The sequence below is a fragment of the Seriola lalandi genome, unplaced genomic scaffold, assembly GCF_002814215.2.
Source record: "Seriola lalandi dorsalis isolate HSWRI2012SDOR001 ecotype SW California unplaced genomic scaffold, Sedor1 jcf7180002054949, whole genome shotgun sequence".
Classification (NCBI taxonomy): Eukaryota; Metazoa; Chordata; class Actinopteri; order Carangiformes; family Carangidae; genus Seriola; species Seriola lalandi.
Window position 1 is genome coordinate 2480534 of NW_019525500.1, and position 18371 is coordinate 2498904.

The 18371-nt window shown below is 41.0% G+C and overlaps 1 protein-coding gene across 2 annotated transcripts in view; it reads right to left on the reverse strand.

Moving 5' to 3' along the window:
* Positions 1-18371, reverse strand: part of anos1b (anosmin 1b) — a 44063-nt gene that overhangs the window by 11969 nt on the left and 13723 nt on the right. The window contains exons 3-7 of one of the 2 annotated variants that reach the window (XM_087170500.1): positions 8728-8790; positions 7818-8022; positions 5840-6024; positions 3764-3893; positions 107-200 (exon numbers count right to left, since the gene is read on the reverse strand). In XM_087170500.1, coding sequence (XP_087026626.1) covers positions 107-200; positions 3764-3893; positions 5840-6024; positions 7818-8022; positions 8728-8790 — 677 coding nt within the window. Of the gene's footprint in view, positions 1-106; positions 201-3763; positions 3894-5839; positions 6025-7817; positions 8026-8727; positions 8791-18371 lie in introns of both variants that reach the window. The other variant, XM_023394508.2, reaches the window with a different exon arrangement.

An 18371-nucleotide genomic window follows, 5' to 3' on the forward strand; every position in this document is an offset into this window, starting at 1 on the left:
CCACAATTTATGACTGATTGCCCACAACAGCAGCCTGCAACTAACCCAGCAAGAAAAAATAACATGCAGGTTCATCTATTTTATCATCTTTCATCTATTTAGATACCTTTCTGTGAACTGGGACCCTGGTTGTGGACTCATCCACTCTAAAGTCTGGTTGCTCACTCTGATGTTCATTGGAGGTTCTGGAGGTGCGGGATCTGCAGAGAGAGAGAGAGAGAGAGATGGAGAAACATGTGGTCAAAGATACGTGGCAGAAATGCTCATCAAATTAAGATAATTACCACCACCATTATCATGATGAGGATGTATTCTAATTTGAACTGTAAGAATATCAGATTTGTCCTACTGGTAAGACCAGAGGAAAATATCTACTTGCAATTTTCTGAGCAATACTGTGGCTATGACTTAAAATGTGATTATTGTCTATAAATTAAATTACAATTCAGTAGTATTTCACATGATACATTCAAATTTCCACATCATACTGGACTATGATGGGCTTCCAAAAAGATACACCTTAGTCTTTATTCTTTCAAACATCAAAATTATAAATGAGTGCTGTATCTTCTTCAACAAATAGTACAACCTCTGGCAGGAAGAAAATATCAACCAAACAACAGCCTGTTATTATTTTGTTCTTTTGCCGAGGTAGGTAGGTACAGCTGAATAAATCTGCCTGCGACATTTGCCAATGTAGCTGGTGAAATAGGTGGTGGTGCAGGTGGTGAAACAGCTGCAGGCTTAACCCTTCTGTTAAACTGTGATTTTGATGTAAAAACGCCGAAACCATTCAGGCCCCCCCCCCCCCCCTACTGATGAGTAATTGGTGCTGAGTTCATGATTCCTACCAAGTAGAGGCCGTTCACCAGCTTGACTGAATTGTCTAATAACTCGATTTTTAATGTGCTACAGCAGAGCAAAATAACGAAGGCAATATTGGGGGGAAAAGGCTAATTTCCTCTTGGTCTCATTCATGTCTACAAAGCCAATTAGATTTAAAGCATCAAAGGTGAGTGATACTGGAGAAGCCTGAAGCCTCCCTTTTCAGTAGCTACCACAACACAGACGAAAGGCGACCACTTCTAGTCACTGTTTGCCTCCAAAATGAAACCCTGAGGTCGCTGCTCTTTCAACACTGGCTCTGTATCTCATTAGAGACTCAAATCCCAATCCTGAATTTGATTAAAACTACAAAATGTATCCGATTAGAACTACATCCCCCATGGCAAGCCTCCCACAGGCCCCGGGCTGCACTTGGCTGACCTAGATGCAGAGATCAAAGTTAGGACAACATATTAGGGCTGCTAGATCCGGCCAGTTTGTGTGTGCATGTGTGTGGCGTCTCTTTGGAATAAGCAGGGTGTCTTCAGTGCCAGCAGTAAACCAGCTCAGAACCAAGACACACACTCTTCTCTGAGGCCATTTTCACTCTGTGTGTCTCCCTCAATCAGCTTGATTTCAGTCTATTGTTTCAAGAGATGAAGACCTCAAGATGAGTTTTCTGATCCAGACATTCCCTCATAATTACTGCTGGCAGGTCGTGTGCAACTTTAATATCTGAACGAACAGGAAAGGGGTTTTCACATTCAAATTCTCTCTCTGGTTAGCATCAGGTCACAGTGGAGGAACCTCAACCATTTCTGACATCTGCCAGCTTCCTGATTTGTGACCCCTGACCCATAGCCCCTGACTAATCAGAATAATGAACTGGAAACGCAAGACTCTGACTGCGATCAGATGGTATTTGGAATGTTTAAGTGTGTGTCTTTAACCTTTAACCCAGGCACTTGAAATGCATACAAGACTGCACATACTCTCACTCACTCACACACATATACACACACAGACTGAGAAGACTCCCATGTCTGTCAGTTGTATACAGTATACTGCTATAGAAAGAAGCCAGCCAGCTTTGCTTAGAATAAAAAAACAGAAGTGTGAAAACTATCATTTCTGATCTTTAGGGGCCAGGATATGTGCAGGACAGTTTCTTGGCTTGAAGCAGTAACTTCTTGAAGTCTTCACTTGTAGCCTGCTTTGCAGCAACCACCCTGGAAACAGGGAGGAAACAGCTAGCCAGGCTCCACCTGAAGGTAAAAAAAAATCCACCTACCAGCACTTCTAAAGGTCAGTCCATACAGAAGCAAGTATCCAGCAAGAAATTCAGGAAGTTACTCTCCCTGCCAAGAAAAAGTCCCACACATACCCCCCCCCACCCATAAAACCACAAAGTAGTTTTCACACTTTCTTTTTTATGCAAAGACAACCTAATCGGCTGCTGGCTATAGAGTCATTATTGCAGCCTTAAACTTGAATTACACATCTGCGAACCTAAGCATAGAAGGTTTGCAGGGGAGCCGACCCACATGCAGCCAAAGTCTCAACAACCTGTTCTAAAGACCTGAGTGTCAAGCAAGCGGCATTGTTCATCCAGCATCCTGTTGGGAAGTTTTCTCCATTTTTTCTTTCAGAGACCGGTTATACATTTCAGCATGGTGCCAAAAGCCATTTCTATACTATTTTCTGTTAATATCACTGCCCATCTTGTCTTGTCCATTTAGTTGAAAAATCCAATTTTTTTAAGCTCTTCTACTTCTTTTTCTTCTACTACTTCCTTACATCAAGGTTAAAATGTGATACTGCCTCCTAGTGGACACATACATTACACCCTTAATCCATACAAGTATAAAAGAAACACACAGGATTTTTTTTTTTTTTAAATACCCATTTACATTCACCTAAGTGCAACCCAGAGGAGCACAACTCCAGCTTTATATATAACAGACAGAAGTAAGAGTGGTATTGATCTTCTCATCTCACTCTCAGCAAGAAAGAGCACAGGCATATTTTCCAAATTTCCAACTTTTCCTTTAATATGCTGATGGGGCACCAGGAGCTGCCAGAAAAGGTTAAGTGTGCCAAGGCACAGGTTGTAATGTTTATAAAACCCTATTGGAGGAACACAGAATTCCAACATTTGGTGTTTTGTTGATGGCAGTGGAAAATGCTATCTTAGACACCTCTTCATAGTCTTCTATAAGTGTTCAACTGATAAAGAGCCTTTTTCCAAAGCCGAGTCCAACCTGAAGTCATTATTCACATACATGGTCTAGCCAATCCTGGCAGAGGATTCATATCTCTAGCCAATCCTGGCTAGCCAAACACCAATTGACCCGAGTCTGCTAAGCATTAGAGCTAGGACCTCTAGTGTGTGTGTGTGTGTGTGTGTGTGTGTGTGTGTGTGTGTGGGTGTGTGTGTGTGTTTCTGACTGTCTTACTCTCATTTTCACCCTGTCTCACTGACCAGCACTGGGGATTTCATTCTGGCACTAAACCAGCTGGATGAGTATATATGAGTGTGTGTATGTGTGTGTCTGTACAGTATATGTGTGAATATGTGCAATGTGCAGTTGTGTGTATATTCTGTTTCCTGTCAGTGTTTTATGGACTGCCTGATAATTTTCCTGCTGTGTGTACCTTATCCATCAACCCTGAGTGTAAGAGAGAGAAAGAACAGGGAAGGAGAGGAAGGGAAATGTTCCTGAGTTTTGGACTTTTCCTCAGAGAGGTGTAATATCTCTTGTTAAATGACACAAACGGAACCCAGGAATATGTGTTTTGCTCAGTGTCTCATGACAGAATATCAAAATTCACAGACAGGTCATGGAAACATGCAAGAGGAATCATCGCCTTCTGTGGGACACTCGTAACAGCTCTCTGAAGAGAAGCAGCGTGTGTGTTCTGATTGTGTTTGTGTTACCTTTACTGGAGATGTAGTGTTTGCTTGGTGTTGTAAAGCCTCTGCTGCCGTGGCTGTTGATGGCTGCTACTCTGAACTGGTACCAGCGCTGAGGTCTCAGATCGGACAGAACCACATCCTCAGACAGGGTCTACAAATACAAACATATCACATAAAACAATGGCTAGGTGCATGACAGAAAAATACTTTTTGTTCATGATTTTACAGTCTCATTGCTCTCCTTCATCTAACAGATAAAACAATATACTGTATGATTCATAACAGATTTTAAAAAAAGTCTCACAATGACACATTCATTTTAAATACAAAAAAAAGTAAATGACCTGCAAAGGTGAATATATAACATCTTTGATGATAAGATACAGAAAATATGGATCCTGACAAAAAGATTGAACTTTAAAGGACTAAACCATTAAACCTTGACATCTTTGTTCTTTAGGAAGTCCTCTTATTCTTGAGTTTGAGTTCAGAAGTCACCCACCAGCAACTCTAAAGCTCACTAATTAACACATTACATCTTGTTTGTTTAAACCTTACCAGTGTAAAACGACATATATTGACGGTAATGTTCCTGAATTCATCTTGCCTGGAAGCAGTCACCAAGAGATAGTCAAGCACATAACCACCTGTAACATCATAATGTTGCACAATGTTGGTTGGTTGAGTTTGGCCACCCCATTTTTATCAGTGAGGGTAGTAACACAAACACCTCTCTGTGTACACATAAACAGCACTACAAACTATGCCCTGCAAAATGATCACACAGGTGAGGAAGGATTAATTGCACGACTGTTGATATTAAATGCTAAAGTCAGACAAGATCTGCATACTACAGTGAAGATTCAAGCAAATTTAATTTTGAGAGAGCTACAATATCAGTGCAGTGTTTGGATAGTTGTCTGACTTTTGCCTTTAGTTTGTTTTTTGATCCTATAAGTTTTTTTGATGTGCGTGCCCTGCACCCTGTTTGTCTGGGACTGACTGCAATAGTTTTAGCTAAGTGTTCCTACAAAAGTGCAAACTGAGTGTACATATTATACATATTCTGTCATCTCTCACAAAACCATAATATATCCTCTTTCAAAACATGACAGAGCCCTGTGCAGTTTAAAACATATGAGTGTCACAAGTTAATGAGCTGGAAAGTCAGATGAACGTAGCTGGATTGGAATTCCATCTGATAATAGTGAAATTAAACGATTTGCCCAAATGATGGTTGAAACTGCTAAAGATTCACATGTTTTGTCTCCCTGACAGAGCAAATGTAATCACTGCTTAAAATCTACTCATCCACAATCACACAAACACACACACACACACACACATACATACACACACACACACAGACACGAGCTGCCATCTATTTAAGTCCATAATGAGCGTTCAGTCATTCAGAGTCAGCCGGTGGAACGACTGTGGCTGCCTGTGGTTCCTTTTTAAGCTCTGCTTATTTACCTAACCTCACACAGGCACACACACATGGGTGTACAGTGCACACACACACTCACATACATACGGTTTACCCTGGCAGAATGGGAGACTGGCTGGGGTGGGGAGGTTTAGACAGCAAGGCAGCAGACTGATGAGGTGGAAACAGAGTCTAACATCCATCTCCATAGCTGAGAAATTTCATCATTCGAGGCAAATTGAGAGTTATGAGGTAAAGATATGTTACAAACTTTGTGGTGTTGCTCCACTGTTAAAGGCACCAGGAACCATTTTTATAGCTTTGGTGACTCTACAGCTGTCTAAGTTGCCTAGCTAGACAGAATTAACTATGTGCTGTTACATTGGTTTGTTTTGCTGCCCCATCACTATCTCGTCAGCTAACATCCCTCAATAGTGTAGAGAGGATGACAGCAACAGGATGATAGTATATCTCTTCAAATGTGAAAAGACGATTCACAAGACAATCAAAAAATGATTTAAAAAATACATTTCTATATCAGACACTGTACACTTCACATCAACTCCTGAGTAGTGTCTTTACAAATATTCATGTTTACAATATATCAAACCTTCTAATCCTCAAATAAAGACCAGGGATGAAAGGCGAGAGTCTGTCTGTTAATTTACCATGGCAACAGTAGTCCATGGCGTGGCATGGTCTTCACTGGGGTGGATGCCTACGTTCCAGCGGGACTGAAGCATGTAAATGACCGGCTCCACGCTGACATTGAACTTAGACACCCACAGCACCTTCACATGACCCTCTGAGTCCTCGACAAAGCTCATCTCTCTGCGAGGCTTCAGAGGCACACCTGCAGGGACCAAACAGAAAGGAGACGTTTGAATATGGTTCTGAGATGAACGTAACGACACGAGGAATACGTGGTACAAAAAGCCACATGAGCAAGAGTTAGAGCCGACAGGATGTCAACAACATCATATTCATCACAGCTTAATATGTAGAACATATGGTATGTGGTTGGCTGGAGTGCAGCCAATTGCGTGAGATCACCAAACTCTCTGGACTTATGAGAATGATGATGGTGTCCTTTTCCCCACCGTAACAGGTGCAGCTAACAGGAGATGTCAATCAACTACAGTGTGTACAAGCACACACACTCACACACAGTGGGGACATCTAATCAGCCAGATAATTGAAATCACCTGTGTGGGCGTACCATGAATGTGCAGAGCTCGTTATTGGCTGATATGCACTAAACATGATCTTTGTTTTAAATGTGCATCAAAAAAAAAAAAAAAAGAAAATCACAAATTCACAAATTTGGTGTAGCAAACATATAAATACACCACAAACAATATTTTTAAAGTTATTTTGGGGCATTTTTTGCCTTTATTCTGATAAGCGCATTAAGAGAGAGTAAGGAAAGTTAGGGGGAGAGAGAGGGGATGACGTGACACAAAGGGCCATGGGTTGGACTCTAACCCGGGCCGCTGCAGTTAGTACTAAGCCTATGTGGTATGTGCTCTACCAGGTAAACCACCTGGGCACCCATACAAACAATATTTTTGAGTCACATTTAAATACTGTAGAAACAGAAAAAAAATTATCACAAAAGCTCACAGAAACAACAAATGTATGTGTGCTATGAGTAAAAAGTATAAGAATCTACTCTTACTTCTGAAAGAAATAAAAAAAAAAATACTAATAATTAAAATGTGTACAAGTGTTAGGCTGCTTAATCAACAGGATCCCTTCATCACCGGTGAGTACAGTGCAGGATATACACAGGTCTATGGCATAACCTTACTTATTTTTCATTGGTTGGTTAGGTTTAGGTTTAGGCAGGATGGGTGATGATTGTTTAGGGTTAGGGTGAGAATATTGGGGTAAGGCAATCAGAGGCACATTAGGGCAGGTCATGCTTTTGCCTGCTGCCTAGCTAACCATGTCAAATTTAGTTTTGAAATACTTTATTTTGAAAATCAGGTGAAAATGAAAATGTTTGTTAAAATTAAACTAATCTCTGACCGAAACACCATGTTTGCCTCATCTTGAATATATCTTATATCCATGCATTAGGCCTGTAGGACGAATAAAATCTGCAACCTAAAATTATGTTAATTTTATAACAGTGGCACACTTGGGCCTAATCTATCTGTTGGATGGACTAAGGAGTAAGAGATACTTCTTCTCAAAATGCATAATTATGTTATTGTCTCATCCTATAGTCTGTGGGCCAATATTGATTGCAAAATCTGCATTTCTTCTGTGGCTAATGTTAATTTCATAATGATCCGTTCTCCCTGTCGTCAAGCAGAAGAAGTTATGTGACAATGTCCAAATACTACTGACCCATTTTGGGTGAGCTGAATATGTAATAGTAGTGTCAAGTGTCACTTCTTATAACACAGGGCGTTTACCCTTTGCTTGGCAGCCCATTTTTAACAAAAATAATTGGGGCATAAATCAAGAGTATACCCACTTCTCCAGATATCACTACACCACTGAGTTCATCACCGTCATCATCATGAATTAATTAATTGCCATGTCTGCTGAGACCAACAATTCATTCGTTGAAGAAACTCTCAGTTAAAACCCTCACAATGTTACAAACAAGGCCAAAACACCCCTAAGAGTATTTACCTTTGTATAGATTTGCTGGCGCCTGGCAAGTGTGTCCGCAGCCATTGGAGCAGCACTTTCTGGGGGAGGGACAATGATGGTCTGACGAGCAGCTCTCCACGCAGGCTGCAGCAAATCCGGTGGCTCGCTGAGGCGGAGGACAGTCACCCTGACGAGACAACCTCAGAGAGGCCAGAAACTCCCTGCTTGTCACACACTCCGTCTGCTTCTGAGAGAGAGAGACAGCACAGGGGAATTATTATTATCATGGCTGACACACAATGGAAATAATACGTAACACACATAAACACACACATGAGGGCCAGAAAAACACACAGCGGAGGTGAAAGTGTTTCCTTTGGTAAACTCCTGCTGACTCTTTGAAGGCAGCCCTTTGAGATTTGGTCTGAAAGGGTTTGCATGTATTTCTGTTTCTGTGCACATGGCTGCAGATTAGCAAAATGTAAACACAAGCTTTAGCTAAAAGATCTGAATTACCCTGTGTTCCTAACCAGCCAGCCAGCTAGCCATCCAACCAGTGACATGCTTCAGCTATTGTGATGAAAAACTAATCTATCAGAAAACCACAGCAACTGGCTCTGCAAACAATCATTTAAGGCCACACACACACACTATAATATACGCAAAACTGTTGCACACTCTCACGTGTATACATTCAAAGGCCCACAAACATGTTATTCATAACACCCAAACATAATTTTGCATAAACACACGCAGGAATGCTCTTTCATGCCGCACACAAAGTCTACAAACTGAGCCTCACTGTGCCAACAAAAGCATGTTTCCAGTGCATAAGTGACACCACCACCAGGGCTGTTGTGACACACACACACACACACACACACACACACACACACACACACACACGCACACACACACACACACACACACACACACACTCTTATCTTACCTCACAGGACTTTGGAGACAGCACCTTCCTGGTTTCCCACAGTTCTCTGCATGGCTGAAGACACTACACATCAACACACAAACAGATAAAAAGAAACTAAATATGAGGCTTTAGGAACAATGAAGTACGTGTTTTACAATTTACATTTAACCGTTTCATCACACATGATAAAATGAGTGAAAAACTACAGCCAGCAGCTGTTTATCATACCTTAAAATGGGAACAGGCAAAACAGCTATCCTGGCAACAAAATCCACCCATTAAGGAACACTTTATGTCATGTTTGTTTAATTTGTTCAAAAACTGAAGTAATTTGCCATTTTACAGGGCAATGTGTGTTGGACTATTTCTTGGCAGGGAGCAGAAAGTTGCAGCCCTACAGTCTTGCACAACACAGTTGCAACTGACTATTATTTCCATTAGCGATTAATACGCTGATTATTTTCTCAACTAATTGTTTTGTCCATTAAATGTCAGAAAATAGTGAAAAGAAAGCCTGTCACACCTTCAAATGTCTGATTTTGTCCAATCATCAATCCAAAATCTACAGATATTCAGTTAACTATCGTGTCTGATACAGAAAAACTTCAAATCCTGACATTTGAGAAACCAGCAAATGTTTGGGATGTTTGTTTAAAAGGGACAAAATGAATATTTGGTTTGGTAGTTGCCAATTAATTTTCAGTTGACGAATTGATTAATCAACAAATCATTGTAGCTGGTTGTCAAGTAACTGCTCAGGGCCAGGAAAACGTCTGTAACATAACCCCACTGAGTAAAACAGTAAATTATCGTTTTTACATTTTGGTTTTTGTACAGATTAAACAAACAAGATCAATTAGTGAACTTTCGATGTGTTGGTAGGCAGACTTTGTTACCTGTGGACAGCATCAGGCTAACTGTTTCCCCTTTCCCAGTCTATTTGCTAAGCTAACCACTTACGGAAATGTATGCCAGGAAGTGAAAATACATGTACGTGTATTTCTCATAATGTACTGTACATAACTATTCCTTTGAATGGATGAGGTTTGAAGAAATAAAAGGAAGAGAAAGTGTAAGAACTTGGATAAATGACAATGTGTCAGAGTGTTTTCGCAGTTGGAGAGACCGCTCTCAGTGTTTAAGCAGGTAGAGAATACATACACACAAAAAAACACACACACACACACTCCCAAAGCTCACACTGCACACACTCATCTGGTTTGCCACCTCAGTGAACTGGTGAGTGATGGCTCTTACCAAATTAAAACCAGACAACATATAAAAACTGCGGTTTCACCCCCAACCTCCTCCCCCCCTCCCCTCTCTCTCCCCGTCTGTCCGTCTGTCTCCCTCAGCTCCCCAGCGTGCCTGGCTTCAATCATTCCTCCAATTTATTCCATCTCACTGATTCCAGGGGAACAAACAGAATCAACAAAAAGCCATAAAAACTTCATCTCTACACAAATAAATGGCTACTGTTGGAGGAAAACGGCTTCTCCAAAACCTCAGGATTGTTTTAAATAGGTTCATTTGCAGACTGATGACTATGTATTTTTAAAATGACAACTGTGTGGGCTTTGAGGGTTATCATCACACTTAAGCACTGCATTAAAGACTATGTAAACCTTCTTTTTTAATGTGCAAGATACAAAGTGAACACTACATAGTGACTTGTCACTGGGATTCATAAAGCATCAACAAACCGAAGCCAGTGAAGCCACATGTGCTGGCTTCTTAACCTGTGGGACAAGAAATGGAGTCTCAACATGAAGCGTGATAGCTGTTTAATGTTGTAAAGTCGGTTCATTTCATTCAAGTCATGGAAGAAAAACTTTGGGTTAGCTTAAAGTGATACTCCACCCAAAATCTATCTTGTGAGAATTAAACACTGGTGTCCTGCAGGCTTGAAATGTGGCTGCTAGTTTGCAGTTTGCCTCTCCACAGAGAACGAAGATTGAAGATGAAATTGTGAATAGATGCATGAATTAATCTGCACATGTACATACTTGTAATATTATCATTAAAGTTGTAAAGTTTCAAGTTCTTGTAACACTGTAGAGTTCATAAAACAGTTTTATGCATTCAATGTGCGTTAAATGTCATCAAACCTGCCACACAGACAGAGGAAGCACTCGGGGTAAAGTCCAGGTAGGGAATGTGTGGTAAATTTGCTAACTTTACAAGTTGATCGTAGGTTGATGTCGACGTCAGTTTGTCAAGACTCTACTAGAGGGGGGTGTTACATATGAAACAATGGGTACGGGTGTTTTGACAAGGATCTATACACCATCGGTTTAGTAAGAGGCCTCAGTGGCCTTGGTATTGAGAATATGGTGAAACAGCAGAATTATGACTTAATACTGTCTGAATCCAGGCTGACCACAACCTTCATTCTCCATGAAAAAGCAAACAGCCAACTTTGAAGCCTATGTTTTGTCCAAGAAAGACACGGTTTTGAGAAAGCATCACTTTAAGCTGTTTTCCCCTTTCTTCACTGCTTGTTAATGACACATTTCTCAAGGCGTCTGGGTATGAGGAGACACAGAGATAGTCCAATACACACACAAACACACGCAAAGTATATTGTAACCAGATCCTGAGGTGTGATATGTTTCTTCAAGGACCTCTCATGGGTCTCTTCACTCGGCCACGTGCTGGGCTGAGCTTAAGGTTGTCAAAATCTCCCCAAAAACACCTCTCTCTCTCTTTGTGCGCACACAAACACTCACACACATACACGCACACCAACCAACACATTACCTTTTTCTACACTCCCCAGGCTCAGTCCATCTTGCATCCAAACCCAGCCCACTCTCTGCTCCCTCCTCTCCTCCCACTTTGATCTGTTACAGACATGTTTAATTTTTCATTCCTATCCTCTTGTCATTTCCCCTCTTCTTCTCCCCCCCTCCATCCCTTTCTGTAATCCTCTGTTCTTTTTGTCTCCTGTCTTCACGTTATCACTCCTCCTCCTCCTCCTCTCCTCCTTGACCTCTACTCCCATCTCCGTGCTGCCTCTCTCCATCTCCTTCCTTGCCTCATCTCTCCTTCTCTCATGATCTCCACTCACCTACTCTGCTAACCAAAGCTTCTCCTCCTCCACAGTTAAAACTTCAGCTGAAGTCCATTGCTGGGTGTTTACCTTGTCTGGAAATGTAGTTTCCACCTTGCACTCAGTGTACCCCTGATTGTTATCTGACAGTGTAGGTGTTCACAGTTTTCCATGTTTTGAAAAATGTTTTCAATGCTGTTTTTTCTTTTACAGGCAAGGCGTGGTTGAACACAAATTTCCCCCACAAGTGGCAATAAAGTTGTATTTTACTGTATTGAACATCAATGGTATAAAGTAAATAAGTACATTTACTCAAGTAGCGTAAACCATGCACTTTATTAGGAACACTTGCTTATTTATGTAGTTATCAGTCAATCATGTGTCAGCAGTGCAGTCATGCAGGTACAGGTCAGGAGCTTCAGTTAATGTTCACGTCAAACATCAGAATGGGAAAAAATGTGTTCTCAGTGACTTTGACTGTGGCATCATTGTTGGTGCCAGATGTGCTGGTTTTGAGTATTTCTGAAACTGCTGATCTCTTGGGATTTTCACACACAACAGTTGCAGTTCTGTGGACGGAAACGCCTTTTTGGTGAGAGAGATCAGAGGAGAACGGCGAGGCTGGTTGGAGCGAACAGAAAGGCTACAGTAACTCAGATATCTTTACAACTGTGGTGAGTAGAAAAGTATCTCAGAATACACAACATGTGAACCTTGAGGTGGATGGGCTACAACAACAGAGGACCACGTCAGGTTCCACTCTTCAGCCAAGAAGTGAAATCTTGCTGCAGAGGGCACAGGCTCACCAAAACTGGACAGTTGAAGACTGAAATGTAAAAAATGCAGTCTGGTCTTGACACACTCTGGGCCCATTAATACCAACTAATCACTGTTTGAATGTATTGTTGTGTGTTGTGCATCCCTTTATGGCCACAATTTACTATCATCTAATGGCTACCTCCAGCAAGATAATGCTCCATGTCACAAAGCAAAAGACAGACATTGATTTTGGCCTTTTCTTTGGGCATTTTTTAAAAGTGGCTAAAACATGTTTTTGCGGCCGGCCCTGTCCACAGCAGCACATCGCTCAGCTTCTCTCTCGTTAATGGATTTGAGCTAAAAACACTCTTGGTATGGATGTGGTACACACCTTACACTCTCAAATATCGCTTGGATGTTGTAAATCACTTAAAAGTACATGCAGTGTATTTGTGTAAGAGGAGCTGAGAGATGAACAGACACTTTTGGCCTTCAGGGTGACATGATGAGTTATGTGTGAGAGAGAGAGCACAGTAGACACAGCACAGGTCAGAGGTCGGAGATGTTACTGTTTAACACACCAACACACTGTAACAACAGAGATGAGATTAATGACCGTCTATGTGTCTCTATGCGTGCACAGTTTGCATAGGGGGTCCTCAGATATCTGTATAATAATTAATCTCACACACACACACACACACACACACACACACACACACACACACACACCTCGTCTCTCAGCCCTCCTCTGGCCTCTCCTGCTGTTTTATGGCTTCACCTGCCACGATGGAGGGATGACAGCCACACTCAGCAAGAGGGAGGAGAGGAAATGGGAGAGGGAGGGGGGGTGGGGAGATGTGGTTTAGGAGTGGATGGTGGGGGAAAAGAAGTGTCAGTTGAAAAGGAGAGAAGAGATGAAAGACAAACAGTGAAACAGGTCCAGAGAAGAAAGGAGAGAGAGACAAAGAAAGACAGCCACACACCAGATGTGCTCTCCATACACGGTCACCAGTTCAGTGTGTGTGTGTGTGTGTGTGTGTGTGTGTGTGTGTGTTTTTGTGTGTGTGCGCACAATGTGAAAAACGATTTATGTTAATTTATGTGTTCAACTTGTCATCAGTCGTTCAGACTTTATTTTATATTTTCTACACATTGTCCCAGCAGGCGCTAGTCGTCAATGTAACGTCAGGAAGACGTTGGACTCTCGCGGCTCTGAAGTCGGACAGAGGCAAAATTTTGGTTGGAAATGAAAATCGGCTAGATGTCACAACCCAACGTTGACTAATTTACATTGTGACATAGCAGATGTTTAGCAGATGTTTGGTTCTCCTCACGACTAGAATGTCGGTATTTTGTGCCATTGGCACAAGACATTTGGACGATGGATTTTCGCTATTGTTTTTTTATTCAGCAAAACATTTTGAATCTTTAATTTGATAAATATAAACATGATTTTTTCTACAAAACAATTTTTTTGTTTAACAACAGAAGTTTAAATATTAAATGATTCTTATACGTAAGCTGCTGCAGAAGAACTTTGCTTTTAGAAAGTAGTCTAAAGACAATAATTAAAAGTCTGTAACTTTTCAGAAACTAAGCAGATTATGAGTTTGACCAGATATTTGATGTACTTGAAAGTTTTAGATACTGTGTACTGTGTAAGTGCTCAGGACATTTTTCAGATGATACCAAGAAAGTGCTGAGATTCGATAACCAGGATTTTCAAACATCAATGTGAGACATCAAACATCAAAGCTGAGACCAAACTTGAAATCAACATTGTTGCTTCCTGTTGCAACAAAGGATGTTTTTTCTTCTTTTTCCACTGTCTTGAACACAAACACACATTGTAAGTGATTTTCCATTGGCTTTTTTCATCCTCCACCATCAGCCTCTTTGAGAGCCTGAATGCTCCGTTTGAAGTGAAGAGTAGCATCCTCTTCATGTTTTTTTCCTGCCAAGCAATCCAGCAGATTTCCTGCAAAATCTGACCTGGTGACCCACATTGTAACGTGCAGTTTAGAGGTCGATACAGACCCAGTAAAATACCAACTTGAGGTTAAAGGTGTGGTGAGAAAAGTAGAAAGCCACCCAAACAACAAACTGACTGTGGTGTAACAGTACGGAAACAATAACGGTAGCTACCGGCAACAGCAGAAAAGTCTTGGTGAAATTGTGACTGTAAATCACAACTTGATTAGTAGTGAAATGTGATTTTGAAAAAACTTGGGAGGGAACATTTTACATATCTACATATATCCTAAATACTGAAGCCAGAACATATATTTACATACTTCTTCCATGTAAAGTATACTTTCATTAAAAAAAATTCTCATTTAACCACTTCAGGCTAACCTGAATCAGTTAGATGCCTTAAAATTAAATAATGACTGATCATTTATTGATGTTACAGCACAACATCCAGCAATTTCAATCACTGCATTTAATGTAATACCTGCACTAACTGTTTGTACAATGGAAGAAAGAAAGAGACAGAAATTACTTGCCCTTCCTCAACAATATTAAAACTACAATATATTCAGTAAGAACGTATCTATTAGTATTAACATTATACGTATCAATAATATAGTGAGACTATATGCGGCTGCGCTTATATATGCCAAATGAGATTTTACAGAGCATTTCAGAGGGCACAAGTGTTCTTGCTCTATACTGTGAATATGCACACACATGCATATGTGCATACACACACACCCACACACACACTTCAGGCTTTGTGGTACTTGAGTGAAAAGTAGCGGAACAAATTCCTAAAATCCCTTTGAAAAGCATGTTAGACTTTTGCCAGACCTTTGGAAAAACATGTAAAACAACCAGGGCTAACTTAAGTCGGCAGCTTGCGGGAGGAGAGGAAAGGCTGGAGGAAAGAGAAAAGAGGAAAAAGGAAAGAGAGACGGTCAGGAGAGTCAAAAAGACAAATGCCTCCAGATAGTTGAGTGGTTAACTTCATCACCTCTCGAACCACATGTGAATCCTGCCAGAACTCTCTCTCCCCTAATCATTTCTTTCGGTGTTTTCTCTTCATTTAAAACAAAGAATACAGTTACTAAAGGATGCTAGAGTGACTTTGATAACAACATTTTGACAGAGGAAGGAAAGAAGTACGGACTAAGAAAAGATGGATGTGCTGGTGGCAGATGGTGATCAAAATTCTTCCCCTATAGGATCAATAATAAAAACACCAGATACACAAAATCTGGTGCATTCCTTCAAACGCCCAACGGAGGATGAGCTGGCATTTCTGACAATATTACGATCGCACTGGCAGAAGCAGACATCATATGAAAGTACTGGACAAGTTTGAACAGCAGAATGACTGGAGATGACTGTGGGAAAAGTAAGCAGAATTAAAAATGGTGCCAGTAGAAGATATGCAAGCTTATGCGGGCTAGCAAGCTGTTGTTTGCAGCTGTTGTACTGGGTTGTGCAAATTAAGCAATAAAAACTGAGATACTGAGAGAGAGGAAATTGAGAAGAGGGCGCAAGACTGGCATGTGGGGATGAGTGCCTGATAACTGAAACTCTTTCCAACAGATTCCTCTCTTTTAATATTCTTTCCTGCATTTTGATCAAAACCCTGTGACTGTTCATTTTAATTGAAACCAACACTTAATTTGCAACCGAGTGAGAAGCAGCAGAAATAAGAGACAGCACTTTCCAGTCTGAGGCGCTCTAAGGACGGCCCCCATTGGGAAGAGAACAAATTGAAGCTCCAACTAATGGACTTCAAATATCTTTGGATTAGTTTTTGCACTACTTTGTAGTAGTGTTGGTGTTGCAGCGGGCTCAAGGTTGAACTGAGCCTGAAGCAAAGATCTTAATCTACCCATCAATATTCAGTTCTGTACAAAGGTTTTTGGCACTAAAAGTAAAATGAGGATGCTTTCAAAAAATTATGCCATGAATACTTTTTATTGATCAATTTACTTCACACGAAATGCAGTAAACAGGAAAAAACTAAATCAAATCAAATCAATATTTGGTGTGACCACTCTTCACCTAAAACAGGGCACACGTCACACAGTGAACGGTAGGTTGTCTTGTGTCTTGTGGTATTTGTCACAGTTCCTCTATGGATTTAGGTTGTCTCACCGTCTTCTGTCTCTCCATGTATTCGCAGACTGACTTGATGATGTTAAGATAAGATATTCCTTTATTAGTCCCACAGTGCAGAGTTTAGCACAGAGACCAAGGCTCTGTACTGTGTGTGTGCGTTAGGGATCGATGTCATGCTGCAGAATGAATTTGGGACATATCCGATGCCTCCCTGATGGTATTGCATGATGGGGAAGAATCTAAACAGCTAAAGTGCCAAAAACTGTTGCACAGTACTGTATGTTCCAACTCTGATGTTCATGAACTCTCAGTAAAGATCGAAAGAATGAGATTGCAATAAATTTTCTTTATAGCTTGTTTGGCCTCACACTTAGGGAAACCACCTGGACAATCTCCCTCTGAATATATACTGAACCAAATACTTTAGGAACCCCCAGTAAGAGCTGGAGTACGTGTCTAGGACATACGGACATTTGCTTAGCCTTGTGCCGCAACAACCCATATAAGTGACGGAGAACTGATCAGATCACTAGAACAAGGGTTATTCCTGTGCTCTCTATGCGGAAACCAAACAACCTCTAATAAGTTGTGTGCATTTGACAGTAGCACTGCTTCATACATGGCAGATTGAACAGTGAAGCGGTGGGAAATAAACCAAGCAAAAGCTAAGGATACAGATCTATTCCAACTGGCATTACAAGTAATATGAACCTCTTCAGAGCAAGTTAAAGGTGGAATGAATGAGGTAAAGAGAATGAGGAGGAGTAACAGTGACTTCATGGATCTGCTCCTTTGTTCTGCATCAGACCTGTTTGTTAGTGGACATCCCACTGCCTCACACACCTGGTACACATTACTGCGTCTACTCTGCGTGTTTGTGTGATCTGCGAGTGTGTGAGGGAGAAGAGATAAAAGGAGGAGGAGAAGGACAGATGGAGGAATTGAGAGAGGACTGTAGTGTAGTTTTAGTGAACTCCCATGTGTGTTTCCATGAGCGAGAGTCCACTGATGATGTGACACAAACCACATGTGATGGGGCAACATCTGCCTGGGATGTATGTGTGTGTGTGTGTGTGTGTGTGTGTGTGTGTGTGTGTGTGTCTTCAATAGAGAGACCCTGGGCCCGGATGTAACAAAGGAACAGATAAAGCCTTTTTCTGTTTTCTCATTTCTTGCTTCCCTCTCTCTCTTATCCTATACTATGTTTTTGCAATTTTTTTCATTCATTTGAGTTTCCTGTTTCATTTCTTCATGAAATAATGAAACATGCAATGATTCATTATTTCATGAAGCTCCCTAAGTGAAACAGATGACATGGGAAAATTTAATTCTCTTAGTTTCACATTGTACCATTTTGTGTGAGTGGGTGTGTAACTGTGAGAGGACAGAATTAACTGTGTTACACACATTAAAAGCTCAGTGAGAACAACCTACAAGCAGTACTGCTCCAAGTTTGGATGAGGACCTAAAAAGGAGTTGAGGGAAAACGAATACGAGTCCCCAAATTATTCAGTAAAAATCTCTGTCAGAGGTTATTGAGTATGTTACACTGCCAAAGGGCTTTATGAGAGCCTGCAGTGGAATGCAGGCTGAGACCAAGTCACATTTAGTCAGATTTGCCTAACTAATAGCCCTAAAATTGGGTTTATAAACATAAGAAAAATGTAGCTCCCTAGAGTAAAAGTCTGAAATTCACACTGTGCAGAGGAGTGTTTTTCCTCCAACAGATCAGCAACTAATGACCAGCGGACTCTCTGCTACTTCCTTCCCA